This window comes from Pogona vitticeps, chromosome 2 (assembly GCF_051106095.1).
Source record: "Pogona vitticeps strain Pit_001003342236 chromosome 2, PviZW2.1, whole genome shotgun sequence".
NCBI classification, from domain to species: Eukaryota; Metazoa; Chordata; class Lepidosauria; order Squamata; family Agamidae; genus Pogona; species Pogona vitticeps.
The window spans coordinates 180987133-181003352 of NC_135784.1; the positions used below are offsets into that span (position 1 = coordinate 180987133).

Here is a 16220-nt window from a genome sequence, read left to right on the forward strand (position 1 = left end):
GATTAAGTCAGTGGTTCTTAACGTGGGCAATAATGCCCCCCAGTGGGCGATTTCATTTTTCAGGGGGGCGGTAGAACGAAAAGGGGCGGCATGGGGGCGCTGGAGCAGAAGGGGGCGGTAGGGGGGCGCTGGAGCAAGCCAAACCTGTGAAGATGGCTGCAGCCTTTTTACAGTGTGCATGAATATATATTTTCCTCCAATTTTAATTTAGTTTCAGACTTTTTGTCTTGAAATTTTTAGTTCCTGCATTTGTTTTTATGCCCTTTTTATATTTCTTTTTGCATCTTAAAATTCACTTGCAACTAAATCATTAAATGTTACTTTTTGGGGGGCATTTCATTTTCTTGGAATTTAATTTTGTTTTCAGGGGTCATTGGATTTAAATAAATAAATAAATAAATAAATAAATAAAAAGAAAGAAAGAAAGAAAGAAAGAAAGAAAGAAAGAAAGAAAGAAAGAAAGAAAGAAAGAAAGAAAGAAAGAAAGATATCACCGTGGGGAGGGGGGCGATGATAACTTCCTCAATGGCTCAAGGGGGCGTTTCTTTCAAAAAGGTTAAGAACCACTGGATTAAGTGATGCCCTTGCTACTGTCCTGTATGTTCAACCATACTTTCTACGGTGCTTAGTAAGAATGTGCACACGAGGGCTGGGAAGACTTTAGCCCTTCAGATGTGTTTGTACATGGTTCTTCACCATGGCCCATGCTGGCTGGAACTTCTGGGAACTGAAATGAAAATTTCTGGAGAACCCAGTGTTGCCACATAGCCTGCACAACGTCACCTTTTGAATCTAGAAGAGAGCTTAACCTCAGAGGTTAACCTAAAAAAGGGGGGGTTTATATAACTGATGCCTCTTGCTAATTGTTCTTGTCTACCAGAGGTTCATTGAGCAAAATGGGGATGAGATTATGATTGTGGGGAAAGACTCCCATCACTGTTGTTGAGGGCTCTGGCAAATGCCCAAGTTTGCCACCCTCGGAGGCTGGCTTTGTGCTGTCTGACTGCAGTCCAAAGATTGGTAATTTGCATAACTACTTAATTTTGGGGTGGGCGGGTGTGAGGACAGTCGTCAGACAAGGCTGAGGCATGAAATATTAAAGAGGTGAAGAGGCAGATAGTGGCAGTTGGTGGGAGGCGGAGGCAAAGATATAAAGAAAGCAGCATAAAACTCCCAAGTAGACAGGATGCTCAGGAGGAGCTGAAAGCTCTAGCATCCATATCCCCTCAGTTATTACTGGGGAAAAGGATCAGAGAAGAAGCTGGTGGCAGATGAAAATATATCCCAATATCCAGGCCAAAAAAACCCCCCACAGTTCCAATAAAGAGGTATTGGCTGGAGAGAACAAGAGAGGGCAAGAGAGAGATTTACATGAATTGACATTTGGTGGTAAAGATATGGTCCTTGATGGCTCTCTGTTTATACATTCTAATTAGCAATTTACTCTTAATTGTTTTGATTCAGCTTGTATAAAGCCAGTGCCTAAGTGTTCCTGGCAGTCTTAAACACCACGACTGACCTGTCTTTCCTCACATCCACGTCCGGAGACCTGTATTAATTGCATAATAAACTCTTTTGCACAAGAGCTGCCTGCCTGTTTTGGTTTCATAAACAGCAGTTTATGTAATATTGCCTTTTCCCCTGGTGTTCTTTTGAGAGCCACAAAGTAGGTGAAGTCTTTCATTGGCCCACATTGTCCAGAATATTTCGCAACATTTTCAGTCTCCATCTTAAGTCTTATTTCAGTAATATATTGTGTTAAGCAGTGAGGAGGCAGGTTCCGTAAACCCATTTTCCCCTCTCCGAATATGTTCATAGCCACTGAGATGTGTTTGAATTGTCCTCCAGTGGAATTCGGAACATCTGGTGGCATCCTGAACTGCCTAAAACAATAGAAGGGAGCGTGTTACCTAAGCTTTGTTTGGAACAAAATGAAATAAAAATAGAAATCTTGCCATATAAGGCCAAGAAGAAGGGTGGCCCCTCTGTGAGGCTAGATGGGGAGAAGAAAAGGGGCAGTCTGTGGGTTTTTCTTTCTTTCTTTTGTATTGGCTTGTTGTCTCACCCAGCAAAATCACTTAGGGCTCAGGTTTCTTTACACTGTCCTGAAAGCAGTACTGTACTCTGAAGGCATGCCACAAGTGAACATGACACTTGCCTAAGCTGCCTAGATTGTCAGTAAATGAGTGGAACTGCAGCTAAATTTGGCTCCCGTAGGATTTACCATCTAGCCCTCAGCAAGATCCTTGAACCCAAGGATACCACCCTCTCTCCTCCAGCCTTAGACATCAGGCTCCTCTCTCCTGACAAGACAGGGAAAGGCTCTTTGACCTGTTTCTTCCAATGGAGAAAAGCAGCCGTGGGCACTCTAATAACAGCATCATCTCTTAACCCCAGGCAAAGCTGTGATCATTCCTCTGTGGACACCAAGGCAGAAGTAAGCCTAGACACTTCAGATTGTGTCTAAGGTATCATGGATTACGTGCACATCTGCCTGGAGGTGGTCTCAGGGGTTCACAGGGCCTTGTACCACAGAATGCTCCTCTGTGTAAAAAAAAAAAAGAAGTTCCTTGCACTTAGAAACTTAGCATGTTAGAAAGAAGGCCTTTGGCCCCAGTGTTTCCTTGACATTTTTGTGAACAGCTTTTCCTTAATACTCTCCTGTATCCATTGCCCAAAAGCCCATTGCATCATAGGGTGTAAGACAGAGCCATGAGCCAGAAAGTCCCTGGTCTGAATCTTGCCCTTACCATGAACTCACTTGGTGAAACTGGGCAAACTGTTCTCTTTCTCCGACTCACCTTCCCATCTGGATTATGGGGATAATAGTAAAGTTCTGATCTACTGTGTAGATTTGTTGCTGATGATATCAAGGTGTGACACACACAAAATTCTGAATGCTGTCGGGCAAGAAACTGGTAAAACTCTGTCCCGCCAGATGTTTTCGACCAGTTCCCACCAGCCCCAGACATCAGGATCAATGGCAGGGGATCATGGGAGTTGTAATTCAGAGCTTGGAGAGGACCAAAGTTTCTACATCCTTGCTCTGAAGTGCCACGTAAATGCTACGTATCATCAGTGTTTTCATAACCAGTTACGGAGACACCCTAATTCATGGTCGTGTTCTTTAGAGTGTGTAACTTTGGATCTCCAGAGAAGAGTTCAGAGACTTGATATGGAATGCAGGCATGCGCTAGCAAATCCAAATCTCCCTTCCCAATAGATTAGTCCTCAACTACACTCACCCCGCTCTCCCTGAGCGGAAAAGGGGGAGCATATCTTTTATAAGCAATGGGGTGGCTTGTGAAGGGAATGGTAACCTAGATAGAGGGCTCTCTCTTCCTAAAGCAGTGTCTGTGCAACAGCTCAAAAATTGTGCCCCATAAACTGCAGTTTTGCAATTGCCTTCTAAAACCCACTTTGCTTCCACTGCCTGCAGGATATCCTACGTGCGGGGGATACAGACCGTGACGGGGAGCTTAATTTTGAGGAATTTGCCCGCTATCTCCAGGAACGCGAACGCAAACTGCTGTTGATGTTTCACAGCCTGGACCGCAACCACGATGGTAGGAAACGTTCCTCAGTTGCTTTTAGGGCATCTCTTTGGGTTTCTCTCTGAGATGGTTCCTAGCTTTTGGTTTCCCTCAAACGCAAAGTGTGTCCTCCCCAAGGCTATAATCATGCAAGCTGCCCTTTCCTGATGTCACCTCTTCACTGTGGCTGAAAACCTACTCCCCTCAGCTCATCTGATGTGCCTCATCTGGTTGTCTGTGGAGCCTTCTTTCTCTGCAGGCTATGAGGCCTTAAGATCAGATCTCCCCGTTTTCTCTTCTGCGATCCTGATGCTTTTCATGCCTTTTTTTAGTTGGCATTAGCCCATCGATGTTGGGATCTTTGTTGCTCCAGCAACCTGGGCCGTGGACTTGCGGGCAGAACCCTCCCTCCCTCTGCGCCCTCAACCTGCATGGCAAATTGTGTCACAGGTCTTGCTGCACCCATCTTTGCTCTGCACCCCCAGGGAGCACAAGCACCAGAAAAGCTTAAACATCAAAAAAGCCTTCTGGCACTGTGTTTGCTGTTGTTTTTGCTGCTACAGGACTAAATGCAACAACCTCCTTGCAAATCCCTGGAAAAAGGCCAACTTCTTCCAGCCTCATGCTGAGATTTGCTAAGCCAGTGATCAGCATAGCCCAGTTTCTACAAGTGCTGTCCACCCAAGTCTGGCCCTGACATTAGGCAGGGTGAAGCAGTTGCCTTAGATTGGAGATGCTGCAGAGCAGCATTGAGATCCTGGAAGGCTGGCATGCATGTGCAGCATTTACTGTAGTATGTCCTGGACAAACTCAGCTGGCTTGTTGCCCTCGGGTGTGGTGGTGAGTACTGTCCCCTTGTCACTGTCAGAATGAGATTTCAGCTGCCAATCTTGCTGGGGTTTGTACATGCTGTTGGGAAGGGTGACAACTTCCCAGGCAACAAGAAGTCTCAGGCCAACTCTATACCCTCCCCACAAATTTGGCCCCAAAGTGAGACCAAGATAGATCTCCCTGGCAGTCAACCGTTGAAGAACAGAGCTTAAAGAATGCCCAGGGAATCTCTCTAACCCATTCTACCTGGGCACACCTGAAGACACCTGCACTTAGGACTTCAGTTGTGCTTTCTGCTAGTTACAGGAGAGGAACCTCTGGGGACAGGGAGTTTCTGTTCCTTAAGAGAGCCAGGAAGTATCTGTAGTGTTCCACTTCCTTAAATAAAGCATGTCTGGTTAGCAGCTTCTAGACAGGTCCAAGATGAAATCCAGGCCTACTTCTCGTTGCTCCTTGGCAGATTCTGCCCAAGGGAGTGGGTGGCCTTTTCCTCCTGCTTTCATGCTCCTGGCTCTTTCCAATTCCTACCCAATGACTGCAAACCCTTCTAGCTGGCTCTGGGCTCTTTTTGTACTCCAGGACAGTCTGATGACCTTCACAGCCTAGCTTTCCTACTATAATCTTGTTACTACAGACTCTCCAATTTTGAAGTCTCCTTTAGTGGTCATAGGGATGGTGTATATCTCTGTGGCTTTCCTATCAGTTTGGATATTTTCTCTCCTTTTTTTTTTTTTTACTCCAGCAATGTCCTCACATAAAGCTGGGTTGCCAACTCTTTACTGGTGTTTCTACTGCGCCTTTGAACATTTGCCTGCTATGCAGACATTAAGCAGGCAAAACATTTCCTGGCATTCAAATAAAGTGAAGAAAAAAGCAGCACTGTGACAAGGAGAGATAAAAGGATGGCGGGGGGGGGGAGGCCTGTTGGCAATCTGCCTTTCTTTTTCCTGGGCTGCTTTTGGGGAATCGCTGTTCTGCACATCATGGTGTATAAGTTTGAAAGCTGGTCAGATTTGCATACATGAGGCAGAAAATCCCATCCACACCTCACCTGGCCTTGGCAGAATTGTTTTATTTTTTTACAGTTGCCACTAAGTAAATAAAGAACAGTTTGCTCCCCTTTCATCACACGCCATACTTCGCAGCCTGTCCTGGCTGCCTTACTCTTTCTGGTGGTAGGGCCAGCCCTGAATGTGTATCAGTAAACAAAGGAATGTTGGTGAGGAAGGAGAACGCTCCGATTGTCCCCCACGATGCAGGCTGTAGCTTCCCACAAGCCTGGAATATAGCAAACTGCTTCTGCTAAGACCCAGGTCTAGTACAACCTGTTCCAAAATGCTCTGTCCTTCCCTCGCTCTGCCCTGGATCATATCTGCCCTGCTTTGCCCGCTTATGATACCTCTAAGCACTCCCTCCAGCTGATCACCCAAGACATGTTTGAAGAGGCCTTGCTTCAGCAGAATACCCTCTGAATGAGCCTGTTTACCCTAACCAGTGGTTTTGTTCTGCAGAGTCAGAAATCCAAGTTGAGGACATTTTCTCAATGGAGAATCAGGGGGGACGACAGCAGGGGAGGGGAGGGGGAGTAACAAATTGCAAAGGAGCACAAAAATCCAATTAAAAAGTTGTGGGTCAAATGACTTAGTGGAACAACTTCTGTTAAAACTTCAGTTTAATCAAAAGCGTAAAAGGTGATCCCCACCTGTGACCTGACAGTTTTTAGTTGACTCTGCAATAGTTAGAAGAAGGGAACCCCAAATCATTTCTAAGTTCCTCTCTATCTAGAAAACCTTGGAAGGGCAAGTTGCCCGAAGTCAGTGTTGACTTGGTGGCACATAATTATTATTCTTTGTCTGTCCAGACCAGAGCTGAGAAATATGTGGGTATCTATGTATTCTTGGGGACGTGGTGGCGCTGTGGGCTAAACTGCAGAAGCCTGTGCTGCAGGGTCAGAAGACCAGCAGTCGTAAGATCGAATCCACGCGACGGAGTGAGCTCCCGTCGCTTTGTCCCAGCTCCTCGCCAACCTAGCATTTCGAAAGCATGCTAATGCGAGTAGATAAATAAGTACCACCTCGGTGGTAAGGTAAAACGGCGTTCCCTAATCACACTGGCCACGTAACAATGGAAACTGTCTTCGGACTAGTGCTGGCTCTTATGTCTTGAAAAACGGGATGAGCACCGTCCCCTAGAGTCGGACACGACTGGACTGAAAATGTCAAGGGGAACCTTTACCTTTACCTATGTATTGTTGGACTCCAGGACTCTTCTCAGCTTTGGCCAACAGATCCCATGGTGAGGAATTAGAGAGTTGTATTTCAGTAACGTTTGGAAGATCAGGGCTTCTTGTCCTGGTGTAGCTCCAAAAGTTTTAACTATTTGGGTGCTGTTTTTTATTCTTTTCTTTTTTACTATACGTCATAGTCCATATTTATATTGGAAGCATATTTGTGTTTATTTCATTTTTTAAAAATTGTTATCCACTTTAAGTCCAGTTAAGAGCGTTGTAAAAAGAGAATCCGCAGGGCCAGTCAGGATCTTCAGTTTCCCAGTTCAATAACAGGACCGATTAGGTGCCTCTCGCTATGTACATGGTTAATTGACAAAGGCACTCACACATGGGCCCCCAAAAAGATAACTTATCAATAATTTATATGGATAAGACAAATTTAGAAATAATTACTGTAAATAGAATTTCATTACATTTTAGCAGAGTAGTAGGGGAGACTGTGACCAAGAGAACTTGTGTGCCTCTGCTTGGTCTCTTGTCCGGATGATAACGGTGGACAGATAATATGAGAACCCCTGCTCTTCCTTCAGAGAGTTCTTAAACGTGGCTTGGCCGAGAGATATTTTCAGATAGATTAATGGTGGGCAGTCCTGGAGTGTGCAAGGGCTGTTTCCACCACCCTAGACCGCCTGGGGGCCACCCCAGTCACTTCTGGCAAAACTGAAAATGACCAGGATCCCTATTTTTGTTAAGGCAAGCAGGCAAAAAATAAGATGTGAGGGGATCCTCATGACACGTTTTAGAAGAGATGTCTGGAGCTATGATTCTTCAGAAGAAGGGGGGGGGGACATTCTGATTTCTACCCATGAAATAGAGAATGACAGTAATATCATAGGACACACTGCCTCCAGACACTTCGCGTATGTGCATCTGACTCCTTGCAAGGTGCAGGAGGAGATTTTTGAAATAGGTTCTCTGAAGCTGGAGACAACAATTGCAAATGGCAAAGGATTTTATAGATTTTTGAAATGTGTACTAAACTTGGTTGTGAGCCAGAGGCTAAAGGAGAGTCAGTGTACACAATGTTAGACAGCATTCCCTTTTTCGAACTGCCTTTGGCGGTCTGGAAAAAAAAACTTGTCTCCAGTTGGAGACGAGAAAGAGGGAATGCGTTCTGGAGACTGAACATGTTCAAGGAAGTGGCGCTTATGAATCCAGCACAATGAATTCAATGTAAATGTACAACTGATTGTGTGTGTGTGTGTGTGTGTGTTAGCACCCCTTCCTCCTAGGTTATCTATTATTAATATCCAGAACACAGTGAACACATTTTGTGCTTCCAGTGTTTGAATACGGGTTTCCTTCCACTGTCTTGAGGGAAATCTGAGCATTCTACCTAAATGCTACCTAATAACCTCTCTTAGATAAGCACGGTCAGCTTTTCCATTTTAGCACCACAGTGTACTTTTTCTTCCACCTGAGGTTTTATGAGGTATTGTTTCTAGCTAAAGCAACCAATTTGCTTTTTTATTTGTTAACCTAATTTTCCTTTTACTTTGCTTTGGGCCAGCAGCTGAATGAAGTCTGTCTCTCTGGCCCCAACATACAGATGCTGCAGGAACACTTTAAATCAGGGCCGATGTTTTCAAACTCCAGATCCCATTGTGGCCAGACAGCCTGCTGAAGGAAGTAGTCGTTCAGTAACATCTGGAGGGCTAATGATTCTTTATTCCTTCTTCAGCTAGTTCTTGGTACAGTGTCCAGTCCTTTTTTTAAAAAAATGCTCCTTCATTATCTCATTGTTAATATTATTTATTCCTTTTTCCATTCTATAGGTCTGGGGAGAGAATTGCACAGAACTAGAGAATGGAAAAATCAGACTGCAGAGCACTGTGGGTATCCCATAACAGTCACTTTCCAGCACATTTTTGGCCTTGCTGTTTTGCAGGTCTTAGTTGGCTGTGGTGGGTTGATGCAGATGCAACACCTTTAATCTTTAAACCATGCACGAGAGATTGGGAACTGGTTGATGGACTGCCTCTTCCTTCCCCACTCTTGTACAAATCTCTTTCCCCTGACCAGCCCATCTTATCTGCAGCAAAGAGGTTGCATCAGCACAGCCGACAACTGCGGTCAAGGCGGAACAGACTGAGACTGTGGGCTCTTAAGGGCCTGGGAAAGTCCAGCCGCAACATGTAGGTGTGAAGATATCCTAAGCTGGCCCTCCCTAACCTCTTCTTGTCTACATGGGTTGAGCTACAACGTGTGTCCTCCACATGATGGGATGGGCCGTCTGGGCCATCTGAAAGGCAACAGCTTGGGAAAGGCTATTCCCCTCTCTAATTCAGTAGGGAGCTTGTGGAGTGGTACTCCGTGGCTTCCTGCCGGACTGATCTTCTATTTTTGTACAAAGAATGTCCTTTACCATTGAGCGAATTACCTTTTTCAGAGGAGCCTTTGGGGGAAAGTCATGCGTTTATAAATATATTTTTTAAAAATACTTCTTTTTTGGAAAAAAATTAAGTTTGCTAAGCTTGACATCTTAATCTATAAAAATTCAGAGATACGCCATGAATTGGATTATAACCTTGTCTGGGATATTCAGGGAGTTGTAGTCCTAAAAAAAATAGCTTTTCCAAGTTCTGGCTTGTACTACAAACACACTCTCATTGTGCAGTGTGTGAATCCAGCATTCACAGTCTAAAATAACTGGTACAGAGTGTGGCTTTGCTTTATTTGTAATCTTTGGCTTGAAAGTTCACTCACAGTTTGTGTAGGCATCGGTCCAAGCCCACTCCCCCTCCTCCTCCTTTTGCCGGTGTTTAACTTCCAGAGAAAAACCCCCACCTCAACAATTCCCCCAGTTGCTTTTATTCAGTCCTGTAGTCTCGAACAAACAAAACTCTGCTCTCGCCTCTCAGCTACCGGGGTGGTGGTGGTGGTTCCAGGGAGATTTTGTACCTGCCAGGTGGCTGGTTGCCAAAAACAGGTGGAACGAATGGGTGCCCTGCTTAGAGGACGTTGTCACCTTAATCAGCTTCGGGTTTTTCCTCTGAGGGTAGCGGGAGCTCCAGCGCAAAAGAAAGCTCGGACTTTTTGGCCCTTCTTGCCGATTTTGTGGCTCACGGGTGGGCCAAAAGGTTTCACTCCCACATTCTGCTAGGAGAGCAGAAATGTATGGGAAGGAGTCCTCTTCTGTGCTGTTCTTGTTGAAGGTTGACCCCTGGAAACAGGGAGTGGTTGGCAGGGGGAAGAACAGGTTCCTGCAGGAGTTTCCTTTGTGATGCTGAGGTGCATTTGTGCCTGTGAGAAAGAAACTCCCACGCTTAGCGATGACCCAGGAGCTGCCGCTGTGTCCATATACCCAACAGCGGCTAGTAAGAGGGCAAGATTCGAACACTTTGTTCAGAAGCATTGAGGAGGGTCCAGCCAACCGAGAAGCGAGGCAGAAGGGGCTAGATGATGACTCCATGTGCACCTGTCTTGCACTTTCCTTACACTCCTCCAACCCTTCTTGCTGTTTTTAAATGCATCGGTCTTTATCCCTTCCACCGACCGACCGTTTCCTTCCGTTGGATCCTCCGTGTTCCCTTCCTTCTTCCCCCTTTGTGTCTTGTTTAATCTTCTGGGGAAGTTCTGAGCAAAGAGGCTCTTTCAAATTATGGCTGGGCTGGGGCCCGTTTGTAGGGTTAAATTTTCTGGCGTTTTGCCCGTTCGCCCCATGAGCACACTGTCAGAGGTGTGCGCCAGGGTTCGTGCAAGGGCGGTTTGTAATTTTTTTGGAATGCGAGCCGCTTGGAATGGGTTTGGCCCCCTTTTGTTCCCGGGTGCTGTGCAAGAGACGTCTTGGCTGAACATGTCACAGCTGTGAGCTGCACATCTAGGTCAGCAACATAGGAGATTATAGGGAGCTCTCTTGCAGTAGCCTGCGGAGAGAGGCTATCATCTCTTTCTTCCCGCTCCTCTCTCTGAGTCATCATATGAAGTTGGGGCATAATCATCAGTAGCGTTATGCTGGAAAACTGCATAGAAACCATAACCTTTTAAAGTTTTGTAAACGTGTGCAAAACCCCTGCCCCCCCATGTTTCAAAGATTGAAATAACCCACCCACCCTGTCCTAAAGCAAGGGTGGACAACTCTTGGCTCATCGTAGGACTTTGCACTCCGAAGTGGTGAACGATGGCAGAGGCAGTCCAGCAATATCTAGAAGGCCACAGATCTTCTGCCCCTCTCCTAAAGACACGGATAAGCGACTCTATATTATTGCATTTTTATTTTGGCCTCCCTTCTTAGGGCATTATCTAGCTAATTAGGCTTGATCTTCACACCATCCCTGTGAGATAGATTGGACTGGAGGGAAAGATTGAGTGAGTTTTCCAGGCCCACATTATTCTGAGAATAATGTGGGGGGAGTGGGAGAATAATGATTTCAATTTGAATCTTCCCAAGTGATGTTCAGCATTGTGGTACTGGGGGGTGGGGGCATAAAACTGATCTATTTCCCTGGGCAGTGCTGTGGAGAAGGGTGACACGAGGGCCATGAGAAGCAAACAGCTGATCATGTGCAGGCATTCATATTCTTCAGAATGGCAAACTCTGCTCCCACATAACCCATCTGATAAGGCAGGTCCTTTTTTAGTGCCAATTCACCGTGGAGAGCATGATACTGTACAACACCGGTTCTCAGTCTTTTCTTAAAGGTAAAGGTAAAGTTTCCCCTTGACACTTTAGTCAGTCGTGTTCGACTCTAGGGGGCGGTGCTCATCCCGTTTCCAAGCCATAGAGCCAGCGTTTGTCCGAAGAGGGTTTCCGTTGTCACGTGGCCAGTGCAGCTATACACGGAACGCTGTTTACCTTCCCATGAGGTGGTACCTATTTATCTACTCGCATTTTTACATGCTTTCGAACTGCTAGGTTGGCGAGGAGCTGGGACAAAGCGATGGGAGTTCACTCCGTCTCGTGGATTTGATCTCACAACTGCTGGTCTTCTGACCCTGCAGCACACAAAGGCTTCTGCGGTTTAGCCAAAAGCGCCACCACGTCCCCTTGGTCTTTTCTTAAGCCCCACCCAAGAACCTGGATCCCAATACAAACCCTAGTGTTTCTGAGAATTATATTTATACCCCTGTGGGCAGGAGGAGAAGAGGACTAAGAGTGAAGTGGAATACCCCAGTCCTACTGACAGGTCAGGAGGTCAGAGATGAGCTAGATCAGAGAGAGCTGGTATAGACTGTCCTACTTGCAGGAGGCCATGGGAACGGAGGGAGAGTGAATTTGTAGTAATCAAATAGAAAAGTCTTGTGATCTTCCTAGACTTTCCTGTGGGTCTCGGCAATAGTCAGTGTACCGCTGGTCTGAGAATCTAGAAAACATGAACTGGAATGCTTGGAAGATATTTCATTCATAGGCACAGATCACCAGACAACAGGAATAAAGAAGGCAAGTGGAAGGAAGGGTTTTGGAATATAGATGACGTATCTGTAACTGCTGAGGACATGAGACATACATGGAACCATCCTTCCAGCCTTGGCATATCAAGTGCCTCTCCCTGTAGCTTATCTAGTATTGGGGCTGGGCAGTACGGCCCTGAACACAGGCCAGCAAGAACACCTTCACCCCATGTGTCAGATCCTGTCAGTGGTGTTCAGGCTGATGAAGGCCCATGAAATAGTTTGTGACTTTTTTTTTTTTTTTTTGGTTTAGCCAGAGCAGTATCTAGAAGCAAAAATGATGAAACCGAGGCTACTTTGGGGCACATCATGAGAAGATCCTCTGGAAAAGATAATAATGCTGGGAAAGGTTGAAAGCAGCAGGAAAAAAAGAGGAAGATCAAATATGAGATGGATTGGCCATCCCTTAAGGAAGCCACAGGCTTGAATTAGCAAGAGCTGAGCAGGGCTGTTCAGGACAGGACATTTCGGAGATAACTAATCCATAGGATGGCCGTAAGTCAGAACAACAACAACAACAGTGGCATCACCTGCCCTTGTCCTTTAGGTAGAAGCACCACGTCCTAAGTAAGCAGAGGTTGGAGTGGTGAGAATCTTCCCTTCTTGTTACATCCTCTGCTGATATGGGGAATCTGTTGCCCCCTCAAATATTGTTGGGCTACCGTTCCCATCAAAACTAGCCAATGGTAAGAACTGTGAAGCAATGAGAGATGCAGTCCATGAGCCATTGAAGGGCCACCGAGTTCTCACCCTTGCTCTAAACTCTGGCACGTCTTTAGTTCAGTTTTTTTTCCCAATGTTGCTGCTGCCCTCTGGAGATATTGGGAGGCATTGCCCATGTTGCTCAGGGACGGTGGCAGCTGTAGTCCAGCCAACCAGTCTTGAAGGCACCGTATTGAGGAGAGCTGCCGTCCACGGCTTTAGGCCAGGGGTCTCCAAATTTTTCTTTGTGGGGGCCACATCATATATTTTACACATTTTCGAGGGCTGAAGGAGGGAAGGGGGCCCCAAGCGATCCCGAAGCAAAGACAGTGGAGGTGGGGGATTGGTTAGGTCAGGCTTCCCTCCTCTTCCTACCCCCGCTTGGGCATAGGAAAAGGAGGGAAAGGGGACCCAAGTGATACCCCACCCCTGCTGCCGTTGCAAAGACAGTGCGTGTGTGGGTTGCTTGGGTTCCCCCTTCCCTCTTCCTATACCTAAGCTGGATAAAAAGACAAGGCAGGCCGGATGTGGCCTGCGGGCTGTAGTGTGGAGACCCCTGCTTTAGGCAATACAGTCTTCTTCTCTTTTTGGAGGGAGTAGCAATATATTCTGCATAAAATTTCCTGGCCACATCAATCCCTGGTTCAAAAAAGGGATATAGAGCGGTCAGCTCAAGAGACACATTCTGATGGCACCATCTACCCCCCTTACCTATACATCTTGTTTGTTTTGTTTTGTTCTGTTCTTTCTTGTTTTTTCCCTGTTTCGTTTTGCCTCCCTCTGCTCCTTTTGGTTCCCCTTGTAACTTTGTAAGTGTGCAGTAGAGAGAAGAGCTGGGAAATGAGGAGTGTATGTCATATGGTCTCCAAGACAAACATGTGTCAAAACAAATATTAAACAGGTGGAATGCTCAAAAGAACAACCCATTCACCCTTCCTGTCACTAGGGGTCAGAGTCCAAAGGTGACAGGGATGCATAGGTATTGATAGGTGTGGCAAGCAGGGGAGGGGGGGGCTAGAATGAATGTCTGATTTTTTAAATTTTATTTCATTCATATCCTGCCTATCTGGTCGGGTCAGGACCACTCTAGGCGGCTAACAGTCATAAAAAATACAGTAAAATATATAAACAATTTAAATAGTAAAAGCCATACACAAGGTAAAAGAAACAATGAAAGAGGAGGGGAAAAAAAGGCGTCAGGAATTATCTGATGGGAAGGCCTGCCGAAACATCCATGTCTTTAATTGATTCTTAAAGATACCCAGCGAGGGAGCCCTGCAAATCTCAGGAGGTAGATTGTTCCAGAGGCGAGAAGCCACCGCCAAGAAGGCCCGATTTCTTGTCTTTTCCTTCCGGGCCTCCTTCGGCGTTAGGCTCCTCAGCCTCACCTCCTGGCTCGCACGAGTGACACGGGTAGATCTGATGTGCAATGGTGTTTACTTTCACACACATACACCTCAAAATGCACAAGCACACACGTCACCACCACCAGTATGCTCATTGTCTAGCTGGCTGAGATAAAATAGCTTTCTTCCTTACATTTGCCTCTGCTTTCAGCTACACGGGCTTCACCTGACTCCCACTTCAGGTATCCTCTCCTGCCGCTTCCTTTACCTTACCTTGTCCAATCAATGGCAGCCCTGAAATGCAGATGCTTGGGTAGACGTGGGAGGCTTGGGACATGTCTCTTCTGGACTCTTGCAAGGTGACCCTTCTGACTACTTGGACCATGACGCCCATCTGCAGCCTTCTCTGTCTCTCTTCCAGGTGGGATGCCGGCAGGGGGCTCAGTATGGGAACCCAGAAGGCTGGTATGGCTGATTGCATGGCATCTTCCTCCCTGCTCTTACAGCATGCCCCCCTCCTCAGCCACCACTTAGATTGCTAACCCCCCACTCACTGATCCACTACTGTCCCCTTCAAGACATCCCTCAAGACCAGCCAGACCTTTGCTTCTCCTTTACACACCTCAGGGGCGTGGGCACGCAGACCCCTTTCCTCCCACTAGGGAGCCCCATCAAACCTTCCTGGCTCCTTAGCTTCCTCCGGACCCATCAATGTCCTGGGCTACCTCCTCTTTCCCCCTCACACTGACTGGCATCTTCTTTGTCCCTGTGCTTCTGCTGTAGGCCAGATCGACGTGTCTGAGATCCAGCAAACCTTCCACGGCCTGGGAGTTTACATCTCCCTGCAGCAGGCGGAGAAAATCTTGCACAGGTGAGGCCTTGACGATCTTGACTTTCCATTCCCTCTGCATTTGCTTGATGTTCCTGTTAACCCAGTGCCCAAGAGAAGAGGCTGCATCTCGGCAGCGACATTCAACTAAGGGGCAGTGGGGTGAGAGATTGGAGCTCAGAAGGAGGCCAAAGCTCCTGATTTCTCATGTGAGATCTTGGAGTGTGATTTTTTGTGGAATGTAATTCCCAGAATCCTAGTGTGAGTGGCACGCGCGTGTGCACATGCACACACACACAAACACACAATGTCCATGACAACAAGGAGAGTAATTGCTGCAATGTGTTCTTCATTGAAGCTGTGGAACCCTTAAAGGGCCAACAGGGCCCCAAACATAAAACTAACCACTCAGGGTGCCAGGGAGTTAGCTTCGCTCCCACCGCCTTTGGGGCAGTGCCCCTCAAAGGTCATTGACTGGGAGGAGGGGAGAGCCGCTTCTTCTATGAGTTCTAGGACCCTTTGGAGGTGGGCCAGGCACCTGATGGCGCAACAAGGGTGCTGGATGCAGGCGGTCCCTGGAGGGGACTGGTGAAGGCCCCTTCTCCCACTATACCTCCCTCCATAGTCCCTGCCAGTAGCTGCCATCCCATGGGTGCAGTAATCCTCTTGAAAGGCCTGGCTGACCTCTCCCCTGTAGCCGGGCACGGGGTGGGGAGGAGCTGGGGAATGACCTTCCAGGTAGGTACCCGCCGGCAGGCTGACTGCGGTGTCTCTGCAATGGGGTTGCTTGCCCTTGCTCTTTTCTCTGCCGGCAGGGGGCTCAATGATAGTTTTCGAGCCTCTGTGCCTCTTGGTGCTTGCCCTGGTCCTGACAGACCCAACTGGCTTCCTCTGACAGCACTAGCAACTCAACCCAGTGACCGGATTTGAGATCATGGCGGTGTCATTGCACTTTCTGGTGGTGACTGTACCTCCTTGGCCTCACATGCCTCCCAGTCCATGGTGTCTGCCCAAGAGTCCTCCTCTTCTGCTCCACTTTTCTCCTTCTTGAATCCAAGTCCTGCCATGACAACACTTCTGGCCTCAACACCAGCACCTGCTTTCCCCTGGCCAACGCCCCAATCCACAAGTCAATCTAGCCCTTGCTCTCTGAGAGGTGGTGAACCCACTCTCGTGGCAGGGGGAGGGGGGGAGAGACCTTTTTCCAGACCAGCACCCAGGGATTCTTGGAGCTGTGGTCCAAAAATGGTATTTCTCCCACTCTTAGCCTGCCGTATCCTGATTTATGACCTCATGGG

At 47.2% G+C, this 16220-nt stretch overlaps 1 protein-coding gene across 3 annotated transcripts in view; it reads left to right on the forward strand.

The window, feature by feature from the left end:
- The window catches only part of SLC25A23 (solute carrier family 25 member 23), a 50508-nt gene that overhangs the window by 16455 nt on the left and 17833 nt on the right, over positions 1-16220 (forward strand). For 2 of the 3 annotated variants that reach the window (XM_072991503.2, XM_020798725.3), the window contains exons 2-3: positions 3440-3566; positions 14877-14964. In XM_072991503.2, the coding sequence (XP_072847604.2) occupies positions 3440-3566; positions 14877-14964 (215 nt within the window). Of the gene's footprint in view, positions 1-3439; positions 3567-14514; positions 14559-14876; positions 14965-16220 lie in introns of those variants that run through there. The other variant, XM_072991504.2, reaches the window with a different exon arrangement.